Source organism: Arvicola amphibius, chromosome 9, assembly GCF_903992535.2.
Source record: "Arvicola amphibius chromosome 9, mArvAmp1.2, whole genome shotgun sequence".
Taxonomy (NCBI): domain Eukaryota; kingdom Metazoa; phylum Chordata; class Mammalia; order Rodentia; family Cricetidae; genus Arvicola; species Arvicola amphibius.
The window spans coordinates 78,241,346-78,253,996 of record NC_052055.2 but is presented as its reverse complement, the minus strand read 5'-3'; the positions used below and the strand labels follow the sequence as shown (position 1 = coordinate 78,253,996).

The following is a 12,651-nucleotide window of genomic DNA, read 5'->3' as shown; positions in this document are numbered from 1 at the left end:
TTAAGTATGTGGTTGGCTTTGAAGAATATTAATGAAAGATATGGCGAACCTATTAAAAACTATATTTTGCCAAATAGTTTAAAGAGTATGTTCAGGGGTAAAGTCCTATTAATTTAATTTCAATCATTTTATACAATGTCAAGTGGCATAAGATGACTTTAAATTTCATCATAAAGTATAAACCAATGAGAAAGAGCTAATCTTCTAAAATAAATTAAGTAAATTGATGACATAGGAGTGGGAATGTTATGATCTAGCAGAGAGCTGAAATTTATGTTACTATTCTTAAGATCATGTGATACTAATACTAGCGTATACTAACACAATAATGGAAATATATGTGCTTATTAAACAGTTGTAGGGTTAGACACATAATCTCTTAAGAGAGGAACAAAATAGAGTTGTAGAAGATGCCAGTTGTAAAGAGAAATAGAAGAGAACACATGTATAAAATGTATAAAAATGACAATAAAATCCATTTCTTTGTATGTTAACATAAAAAGATTTAAAAGCAAAGCAATCTACACAAGAAACAAGTCAACTTGACAATAGAGTGTTTACCTAGAGCTACATTTTTTTAAAAAAATGAAGCAAAAAAAAAAGACAATTTCACAGACATACATTAGCTGGATAAAGTGTCCCCAAACCAAGAGTGTGCAGGGCACTGGGAACATTATGTGAGAGACTAAATATATTTCTTCCTTGGTTTTCTTTTCTCAAAGTTTCTTGACTTTCTGATGAACAATGTGTTGCCTATTAAACTAAACAATAACTTCCACATAAAGGAGTATGGAATTTAAAGAGAACACAGGCAATAGTGTTTATGAACTATGTTTACATTCTGTAACACGTGGGCAAGATTCTCAACATTATTGACAAGTTAGGAGTGGATTCCTTCTACTAACTGACCTCTGCTTTAGACGCCATGAGTCTCATATGAAACAATCCTACTTAGAACTCCAGTGAGTCAACACTGAACACCATACATAGAACAGGGGTAAGAAAAAACGGTGAGCATTTCAGATAAAAATAGAGAATGAGAGGAAACTCGTTGCTAATGCTCATGATGTAAAACAAAAAGAAAGAAAAAAATGAGTGAAGGATACTCACCAGAGCAAACTTGACAAGTGAGGGGCATAACATGTGGTTGGTGTTTGAGACCATTCTGAAAGTCAAAAGAGACTAAGAGAGCTGCAGAAGTTATAGTTCACGTGCGTACACTCAGGAGGTCCTCAACACAAGATGTCCGTATATTAGTAGAACACAGATGCATCTTGCCCACAACTAATATGTTCTCCCAGAAGTTTCAGCATACCTGATAATGGATGCTAAGAAGCATGGTTGAGAAATCTGAAGTCATGTTTCCATTTTAGTGGAGACCCATGAGCAAGGCTTTTGTGGGAATGGGGCATGTTAATTCATATGTTTTGATATTCACTAACCTTCCTTCCTTAAACCCAAACATTCAGATGAATGCCTTAGGATACATATCTACTATAAATTTATTTTTTATCTAATTTGTCTGAGATCTAAGCTTCCTGTGGAGGTCCAAGATCAAAGGAGCTGATTCCTTCTGATGTCGGCAGTGACATATAATGTGTGCTGACTTAGTTCTGTCTATAAGCTCACAGTGGGAGGTGGTCAGCCTCCCTTGGCTTTACACTGTGAACTTTCATTCAGCTTGAGCGTCTGTCAGGTGTGTTGCTGATTGGAGAAGCCATGTACATAATTCATGGGAGATTTTAAATATGTTTAGGGATCTTCAAAAAGAAAGCTAGTCTTGAATTAGTCTTTCATGAATAAACTTGAAAAACAAGAGGTCAGGGGATTTCCAAGGAAGGTCTCTCAAAACCAGACTAAGAACATCTTCAATTGACTGAGAAAAAAAAGTGACTTGTAGTGTTTAATTCCTTGGGTATGACGGGATATTGATTTTATCCAGGGATTAAAATTCAAAACCCATGTTTTCTTTTAAGGTCTGCATCTATATGACAATTTATTATGCTTGTTTCCTGGTTATTTGCTGATCCTGGTAAAATGCTTTTTGCTTCTGGTCGGAAAAGTAGTCATGGACTTGATATTGAGTCCAGTAAAGGCTACAGGAGGGGGCACAAGGACTGTGCAGTGTTAATGACAAGAAACAGCTCCTCCCTTGAAGGCATTCAGAAACCTTAGAGGAGGAATGAACCGCCACACAAGTGAAGATGGACAACAGTAGAAACAGCTACGTAGACACTCTAGTCAGTGTGCATTGAACAACCAATGTGGTTGCGCTGTCAAGAAGCACTTCAGGAAGGATTTGTATACCTTGTGGGAAAACTAGAGTGACCAGAAAGTTCCTATAGATCTGAGTAAGGGAATCATTCCATAGATAGTCAACTCTGGAAGATAAATGGCAGGCAACAAGACTATGGAAAGAGATAGAGGAGATATGAATAACATGTGCTTCTCAGATATTAATCTATGCACTGTGGAAATAATATGAGCTATAAGATTTCTTCTCATTTTTCCACCCTGAATAAAAAACATCACTCACATATTCACAGGAGCCATTCCATTTTTATGTCTTCATGTCATTTTTCAATCCACTGTTAAGCTGAATTGAAGTGCTCTGTGCCCTCTTTCTTATGTTAAAATAAAGATGTGCTGTCTCCTAACACAAAACAAGGCAACTGTGGATTGCAACTGTGTCCTGTACCAGTTAATCAATTGCCATCTGCACTGAATGCCAAAGAGTAAAGGACTGGAGGGGAAATGCAAGATAAATGGGCACTAACTACCTCCCAAGAATTTGGATAGATCTCTCATTGTTGTAAATAATAATATACATGAAAGGTAGCCATTTGCATGCATGACATTGTCCTATACATATTAGGATAGTATAAAGTTATGCAACTAGAGCCAGGAGATGCTAAGTGGTAAGCTGACCATCTCACAGCCAGCTCGTAGAAGAGGATAGTGAATGCACACCGTCTAGTTTTCACTATTATATTTGCCTCTTCATTCTCTGTGGTTGTCCAAATCATTACACAGTATTGTGTGGTCTTGGCTTCACAAGACGCTGTGCAGACAAACAATTGAATTTTTATATAAGGTCTGTTCCTGCTTTATTTGTGGTCTCAGAAAGTTAATAAACTTGTGTCTTAATTCCTTTACAACTAAAGCAGAGATCATAGGACCCCATACTCCAGAAAGTTGTTTTAAGGACAAAATTATATGTGAACCTAATGTGGAATATACGTTGATTTTTTAACATTGCAAATATGTGTTATTTTGCATTATTAAAAAATTTTGGGAAAAATTACCAGTGGTTTTTTTTTTTTAAAATTCAGTTCCTTTAATATTCGTGTTGGTTGACCTAATACTTAGCCTTGGCTGTGATGTGGATGTCAGATTTGACCCATGCTTACAATTAAAAATACTTGTAAATTAATAACATTGTATGAGTGATTTTTTTCTGAGAATGATATAATCACATTTTTGTTACATGGTTAATATCAATTAAAAACTGAGTATGAGGTATGTTACTTTTTTATGAAAAAAAATTTCTAAATTTATTTGGAAATTGGTGAATATATGTCATTCAACATTTTATTCTTTGACTATGCTGCTATGATGGTCAAATATATAACTCGTGAAAGCAATGTAATCTGATTGAAAACGAAATCCATTCTTTCCTTATGTTTCTTTTTATAGATATGAGGATGAAGGTCATGCAGGGAAGGCAGAACCAGTTTTCCCCACAGTCAATGGATGGAGTGTCCAAAAGGAACGTTAGTCGCCGTGCTGTCCCAGAGGAAGGAGCCGCTACACCTGCCCCGAGGATTCCCAAAATCACATCCCAGGGGCTCACCTGTGTTCCAGGATCTCTTGCTCAGCAGCTGAATCTGCAGGAGCCTGGGAACTGGAAGGAAGCCCAAAAGCAGTTGCTCAGATACCAACTGGCAGGCCACAATCAGCTGCTTCTGTTATGCCCGGACCTCAGGCAAGAGAGGCAGCAGGGTCAGGAGTCTAGCCAGCAGAACAAAGGGAGCAACTGCATGGGACTTTCCCCTGAGGAGGGTACTTGTGTTCCCTCTGAGGCTGTCTGCCTCCACACAGCACCACCAGAAGCTATTCGGTAACAGCTGTGAGTGTGGAACACTGTGGGTGTTTGTATAAGAAGGAAAAATGTTCAAAATCATTTCTACATGGTAAATGGGGGAGGAGCGGCCTGATCTGGTAGGACAACTAAGGGGAAATATGGCCTCTCAATCTTTTGACTTTGATATGGAAGACAGTCAGGTAAGGGCTTGTAGACTGAGTCTGTAACCGATTATGTTTCTTGTACCTATCATTGATCCTACCCAATTCCAGCAAATAACAGGTTCTCGAATACTTGCTGATATTTTCCTGGATTCAGACTTGTTGCAATGCAGGCTACACCTGTGATACACTAAACTTCACTATTAGGAACTGTGATTTAAGCTTCTCTTGCAGTGAACACCCACAATGCTTCTGTGTTGTCTTGCAGAAGACTTGTGTTGGGTTTAGAGAGTTGCAGTTGTGTCTACGGTGTTAGAGAACACTCAAGAGGCAGCTTGTTCCTTACTATAACAAAGCTTAGTCTCCAAGAAGGGTCAACTTCATGACTGTTATTTTTAGATTTTATTTTATTGCTTAAATTTATTCATTATTGGGAGATTTCTGCATGATAGATATCATTTGTATGTCATGAGTATTTTTACCGGAAAGATTGTGATCACATGGGCTTTGTTGGGATTTCAGTTAATAAAGAAGTAAACATACTAAGTTTAGGAAAATTTTTGTTGATGTATTGTAGTTACATTTTACACGTCTCTTACTTGTTGGGTCAAATTTACAATTAAAAGAAAATTTTCCTAGGAGACAAACGATAATCCAAAGTTAAAATTCATTGATTAAAACTTACTTGATCATCAGAGAACTGATATTCTTTATCCAAAGTATGTATAAGGGCTTCCCAAGAGAATAAAAGAAACCGTATTAAGGGAGACAAAAGCAAAAGGAGAACCTGTGTTTAAGAAAAGAAGAGTGGACTATTTACCCCATGCATATATTTGTACAGCATTCATTTCTACTCAATCTAAATAATAATTTAAATGTACTGATTATGACTTTTATCTGGTTTCCAGGAGGCTTTATGACCTGAGAATAAGAAACAAAGGTAGCAGAAGTGAGGAGAATTTCCACAAAGAGATACTTTTAGATACTCCCCTGAATATAAACCAGGATTTCCCAGTATCTGAGGGGCTATCCTGCGATTGAGATAGAACATAAACAAGAAATACTGTCCTATATTGCTAAGGCTTAAATAATGGCAGCTGAGAACTAGAATCCATAGGGAGCATGGGTGGAAAGCAGCCATCAACTGGAAACTATATCTCTTCCCACCATGGGTTGATAGAGCCATCTCAGCCTCTTTCCCATTAAAGATTCTTGAAGCATCTCATGAAACTCCCGGTGTCTGGGACTACTCTGCTCTAAGGCAGCTTCCCTTCTCTGTGGCGCTTTACTGAATGCTGAGGGGGATGAATGTGATGCTCTCTGGGAGACTTAGATACAGTTTGTTTGTATGCTGGGAACAGCATGAGATAATCTAAACTATAAAAACTTACTCTTGGGGTATAACCTAGCTGCCTCAGGATGAATCTTTACAGATATATTGGGGGGAGGGGGGACAACAAAGGTGTCTTAGTAACAAAATAACTTCAGAAACCTTGAATTACTCCTGTGTAGCAATCCTCCCATTTAATTCATTTTTGTAATAACTACTTCATTATATTTCCTTTGCTAACTTCTTGATTATGAAACCATTAGTCTTCACAAACTCTTGCACACACCTTGAATTCTCAAGAGCTAATGATCTTCACAAAGGTTCAAAACCCTTCATACTATAACAGTAATCTAAACACCATGACTCTTTGCCATACGTTACCCTTCTCAGTCAACTACCAAGACTCTTATTTATTCTCCCTTTTCAAATCTATCTCCTCATCCATACCCTATGAAGTGTAAGATAGGTTTTGAGCTAGCTCTCTTTCATACTGCTTAAAAAGAAGAGGATGGAGCAAATGCTGGGAGCATAAAATGAAGCTAAGAATTAAGCTATTAATTAATAGCTTAGAATAACCTATTACACACAGTTTACTGTAATCCATCACTAAACTGTAACATTGATGAGGTAAATATTTCTCAGTTACTCCCATTAACAAAATAAGCAGTGAGTTAAACATCCTTTTCATCTTTCATTGCAGAGAACTTATTTTTGTTACTCATTTCTAATGCTCTCTATATGATGCACCCATCCTCTTAAGAGATTATTGTACTAAAGCTCTGGGGATTTAAAAACATTTGAGAATAGATTTTAAGAGATGCTCATCATAAAAAGCTGATAAACATGTGGGGTGATATAAATGTCACTTTGCTTTATTGAGCTATTTTGTACCCAATAAATAATACAAATTAAAAATCGAAAAAATATGAAAAAATTCATAAATATTTTGCATAGTAAAATGGAAAGGCAAGCCAGTATAGTTTGGCTCATTTTTCCAGCTTTTTGCATTGTGCTCAAGGAGGTTTAGATTGACAGATGCCATTCCTAGAGAAGAGACTGAGCCAGCTGAATCAAAGGTACGTACCATAGAATCCTTGTCCATATTACTGCTAGTGAAGCTGCCAAAAACAAAGATGCCTTGAGCTCTCTCGGGTTTTATCTTTTCCAATGGTAACTCTATTGAACCATTCCTTCCCATCTAGCAGTGGAATTCCAAATGTATAGAATTGCTGTACATTAAATGCACACAAAATACTTTCAACAACAAAAACAAAATGAAGAAGCATTGCAAGCCTCATGCAATTATTATTCTACTAAATTTCTTTAAAACTATGTATGTCCATGACATTAAAGAAATTTAATTGATTCTGTCATTTAAAATTTGTGCATTTATTCCATCATTTGTTTTCTAAATTCAAACTGGTTTCAGTGTCAATTTTTGAAATGCAACAAACAGAAAGAATTTGAACTGAATGGAAAAGTTATCTTAATCTTCATCACAGCATTGTGACCAATTACAGACATAATGGAGAGGGGAAGTTTCAAATATGTAGTTTGAAAAGACAAATGAAGGACATTGAGCCTATAGTTCATATTCCTAGAGAAGCTAAATAATAAGGTGACCCCAAAGAAAAACATATATAGACCCACCTGGGAATTAAAAACAGACAAGATCACCTCACAAAATTAGGAGCATGGGGGTGGGGGATAGAAGGAAGGGGAGAAGGGGAGGGTTGAGGAGAACTTGAGGGAATGGGATAGTCGAGATGGAGGAAGGACAGATATGAGAGCAAGAAAAGAGATATCTTGATTGAGGGAGCTATTATGGGGTTAGCAAGAAACCTGGCTCTAGAAAAATTCCCAGGAATCCATAAGGATGACCCCAGCTAATATCCTAAGCAATAGAGGAGAGGGTGCCTGAACTAGCCTTGCCCTGTTGTCAGACTGATGATTATCTTAAATATCACCATAGACCTTTGTCCAACAACAGATGGAAACAGAGACAGAGAATCACATCTGAGCACTGGACTGAGGTCCCTAGGTCTAGTTGAAGAGTGGAAGGAGTGAGAATATGTGCAAGGAGGTCAAGACCATGAAAGGTTCACCCACTGAGACTGTTTGCCTGTGCTAATGGAAGCTCACCAACTCTAACTGGACTGGGAGTGAATGAGCATGGGATCAAACTGGTCCCTCTGAATGTGGCTGACACTTGGGGAAGATTGAGGGGCCACTGAGAGTGACATTGGGATTTGTCTCTATTGCATGCACTGGCTTTTTGGCTCTTTGGATGTATACCTTGCTTAACCTAGATGTAGTAGGGAGGGCCTTGGACATTCGACAGGGCAGGGTGCCTTGCCCTCTCTTAGGATTAGAGGGGGAGGGATGGGAGGGTGTGTGGAGGGAGTGGGAAGAGGGGAGGGAGTGGGAATTTAATAAATAAAGCTTGTCTGAAGGTCAGAGCACAAAGCTAAGCCATTAGAGGCCAGGGAGTGGTGGCACACACCTTTAATCCCAGAATTTGGGAGACAGACAGGTGGATCTTTATGCGTTCAAGGCCACCCTGAGCTATATATAATCAATCCAGAAACGGATCCAGGTGGGTGGTGGCTCATACCTTTAATCCCAATGTTTGGGAGTCACATATGTTTAATCACAGCACTAAGGAGGTGAAGAAAGGAGCAATATGGCTGGGCAGAGAGATGAATGAAGGGGAAGAGGCAGAAACTCAAAGAAGTATGGAATCTGATGTTTGGTGGAGACACAGTATAGTCTAGTCAGTCTGAGGGTTGCCCCTTTGGTCTGAGCATTGGAAGATGTAAAAAAAAATCTCTCTAATGGCTTACTGCTCTGTTTTTCTGATATTCAGCTTTAATGTCTATATCTTTCTCTTGGTTTTTATTATTCATGCAACACGTGAACCACATACTTGTGTGATGGTAATAATGAGAACTATTCTCATAAGTTCATATGTTTGAATATTTGGCTCCCTGTTGATGAAGCTGCTTAGGAAGGATTTGGAGGTAAGCCCTTGTTGGAGGAGGTATGTCAGTGGAGATGGGCTTTGAGGTTTCAAATGACTTCTTACATCTTGTTGTTTTCTCTTTCTGCTTCCACCTTGTGATCAAGATGTGAGCTCTCACCTGTCTCTGCTATCATACCTTCATTCTGCCATCATGGACTCTAACCCCCATGAAACGATAATCCCAATTAAATGCTTTCTTTTACAAGTTACTTTGGTCATTGATTTTTTTTCCCACAGAAATAAAAAAGGAACTAAGACAGAAGTGAACGTTGGTACCAAGTGGAGTATTAATGTTAAGCGCCTGCCTATATTATTCTTTGGAGGAATGTGGAAGAGTTTGGGACTTTGAGACTTGAAAACAGGTTGGACACTGTGAGAAGAGTCGAATGGGTCATCCTAATAGAGACTGGAAGACAATTATTGTGAGAGCCATGCGGACTATGGAGCTCAAGAGGTTTCAAAGTAAAGATAGGCCCTTAACAACAGCTGGGCGAGAGGTTATTATTGTAATATTCTCATTTAAAATGTGGCTCCCTTCATCCCTTGTCCTACGAATTTATCGGAGGTTAAATATAAAAGTAAATTTGACGCTAATTTCTTTGGTATTGATGGTGTAGTGTGGTTATTAGTTATTAGTCTTATAATGTTCTACAATGGAAAAGAGCAAATTGAGAAAAAAGAAACACAAAATATGCATTCTGAAGAGAAAAAGAGCACCAGGATAGTAAATGTTGGCGCCAAGGAGATTAAGCCAGGGTTGGATCTCCAGCGAAAGAAAAGGAGGGCCTTCTCCAGGACTAGACTCACCCAGGCAAACTTCAAACTTGAAAGAGACGTAAGGAATCTGCTGTTCCTAAAAAACAACAATGAAGCTGGGTGTGGTGCACGCCCTTAATCCCAGCATTTGGGAGGCAGAGGCAGGAGGATCTCTGAGTATGAGGCCAGCCTGTCTGCAAAGCAAGTTCCACGACAGCCAAGGCTATCCAGAGAAAACCCTGTCTCTAGAAAGTTTTTAAAAGAAACAACAAGCTAAGGCTGTGGAAAATATGTTTCAAGAAGCCGTGGCTTGATCCCAGGTGGGCAGTCAAACTTGGCAGTGTTGTCTGAACAGTTCTGACTTTAGATTCATGAAGGATGCATGATTAAAGGGCTCATAGAATCATTGGCCAAGGTTAATGAGCTCAGCTGAGTCATGTGTGCAGCAGCGCAGCCCTTGTGTGGCAGCCCTGAGAGGCCACTGTGTAAAGTTATGAAAATGAAGGCTTAGTTACTTTGGAGATCCTAAGATGTTACAGACATGCCATAGATATGAGTTATCTGCCAAGCAGAGCTGCAAACAAGGAGCAGAATTGAAGAGGCCTAACTTAACATCAGAGCAGCCATAACAGGCTACACCTAACTTGTATATAGGTAGCCAATTTCCTTGCAGTGATACCAGCACCAATCCCTGTTCAACAAAACTTCTGTTACCTCATCCTGCCCAATCTGAATCTGGAATTCCCCTAAGCCCCTCCCCCCAATCTTTGCTCCTTACAACCCTACCTCAACTAAGTTCAGAGCTCCCTGATCTAACTGCTGTGTTGGAATGGATGGATATTTGAGTTGCAATAAAGGCTCTTTGCTTTTAGATTCAAACTCAGGACCCTTGGAGGTCTCTGGAGGTGGGGCTTATGACAGAGGCATAACAGAATCAGCTCAAAAGAGACAAGTGCCTCTTCCCACAGGCAGCCAAGTGGGAAGGGAAGAGCCGTCTAAGCCCTTTGACATCAGGCATCAGTTTCAGAGTTTGGATTTTGCCCTGGTGAGTTTCTATCTTGTTTTGTTCCAGTGGTTTCTCATCATGATACTATTCCTACCTTTTGAAATGCATTGGTAATACATATACTCTGCCTCTTGTATGCTGGAAATACGTAATTTGATTATTGATTCTGTTGGGGTTTATAGCTAAGAGATTGCCTTGAGTCTCTGAAGAAACTTGAGACTTTTAAACAGTTATTGAGATGAAAAAACTATGGGGACTCTTGACCTTGGACTCATTGCCATTCACACTATGATATGATCATGAATCTATAGTGGCTAGGTAGTAATGTGGTAGTTTGAATGAGGACACCCTCCCCACATGCTCATGTGTTTGAATACTTAGGCCCTAGTTGGTGGGACTGCTTGAGAAGAATTCAGAAGTGTGGCTTTGTTGGAGGAGGTGTGTCACTGGGCATGAGCTTTGAGGTTTCAAAAGACTCTCCCACAATTTCCAGTATTCCCTCCTTGCTTCCTGGTTGTGGATAAAGGCGTGAGCTCACAGCTGTTCCTGCCATCATGCCTTTACACTACCATCAGATACTTTAAGTTTCTGAAGTCATGTTACATATTAAATATTGCAGAATATCTGTTAAACTATGAAAAGATGTGTTGCATTTGTTTATGTTGTAAAATATTTGTTTAATTATGTAAAGATGTCCTGGGTTTGTTTAACTATATAAAGATGTGTTCCATTTGTTTAATTATGTAAAGATGTGTTTGCCTCCCTAAGGTACCTGCCTAGTCTAATAAAAAGTTGAACAGCCAATAATGAGAGAGGAGGTATAGGCAGAACTTCTGAGGAGGGAACATACGTAGGAGAAGAAATTTAGGCTTGGAAAAGAAAGAAAAAGGGTCATCGGGGAGACGTCAGGGAGATGCCAGGGTCCAGATGGACAGACATGGAGGGAGTAAGAAAGTAAGACATACAGAATGAAAGAAAGGTAAAAAGCCACAAGACAAAATATAGATGAATAGAAAGAGATTAAATTAAAAGAGCTAATGGGACAAATCTAAGATAGGGCCAAATATTTATAATTAATAATAATTCTCCATGTCTTTATTTGGGAGGTGTTTGGTAACCCAAAGAAAATTCCAACTACAATTAAATGTTAGTAAGTTGCCTTGGTCATGGCATTTTTGCATAGCAACAGAAAAGTAACTAAGACAATGTGCTTTCTCAATAAGGAATAAGACAAAGCATTATTTTTTTGGCTAAGTTAAAATCCATGTTTTTCCTCAGTCTGCTGTAACACAGCACTGAAAAAAAGATACATAAAATGTTAAGGCTACTAATGTAGGCTTTCAGACTGTCAATATATTGTGACCTGAATGTTTTTATTTTCTTCTGATTTGCACATTGATATCCTAATTTCTGGTGTCAAGGTGTTTCAAGTACAGGCAAGAGAAAGTCCTGACAGGCCATTGTGTAAAGTTGTGAAAGTGAAAACTGAATTGCTTGGTAAGGTGATGGGGCTGGGCACTTCATAATGGGATTAAAACTCTTACAAAGAGAAGCAGACATGTGATAGCTCTCTTTTCCAATCCCTCTCTCCTTTGAGCCCCTCATCCCCCATGTCAAGCTCTCTGCTAAATGAGGTCATAATAAAAAGCTGACAATGTTCAAACTAGAAAGGGGTCTCTCACTAATGACTGTATTTTAATTTTTTCACAACTTGGTCTTTTAAGTACCTGCCGCCAAAACTATGAGTAAAAAATGTTGTTTAAGCCACTCAGAATATAGGATTGTGTTATGGCAATCTGAATTGACTAAGACACCCATTTGAATTTTCTAAAAAGTGTATATATATATATATATATATATATATATACATATACATGTATATATATATACTTTTTATTATCTAAAAATAAAATATATGAATATATATATATATTAGAATTTAACAATTTTGAAAGCTTGAAATAGCATTATACTATTCTGAATACATCACATTTAATAAAGTTTTACCCTTTGATGCATGGATTACCCTGGGAAGGGGAAATAGATGAGATCTCCTGCATAAACTTGGTGGGGGCACAATATAGGCAACAGGATGCTAGATGAGAACATGATGGAAAAGGATGGGCTAGTTGAGGGAGGGACAGAGTGGGAGAGTGAAAGAGATATCTTGATAAAGGGAGTCATTATAGGGTTAGAGAGAAACCCCGGTGCTAGGAAAATCCCCAGGAATCTACAAGGATGTCCCAAGATAAGAGTCCTAGCAATAGTGAAGAGGGCTCCTGAACTGAGGTT

At 38.5% G+C, this 12,651-nt stretch overlaps 1 protein-coding gene across 1 annotated transcript in view; it reads left to right on the top strand.

Annotated features, from left to right (window-relative positions):
- The window catches only part of Pkhd1 (PKHD1 ciliary IPT domain containing fibrocystin/polyductin), a 380,278-nt gene extending 375,476 nt beyond the window's left edge, over positions 1-4,802 (top strand). The window contains exon 53 of the mRNA XM_038343811.1: positions 3,697-4,802. Within this exon, the coding sequence (XP_038199739.1) occupies positions 3,697-4,124 (428 nt within the window). The 3' untranslated portion in view covers positions 4,125-4,802. The remainder of the gene's footprint in view (positions 1-3,696) is intronic.
- The last annotated feature ends 7,849 nt before the right edge of the window (positions 4,803-12,651 follow it).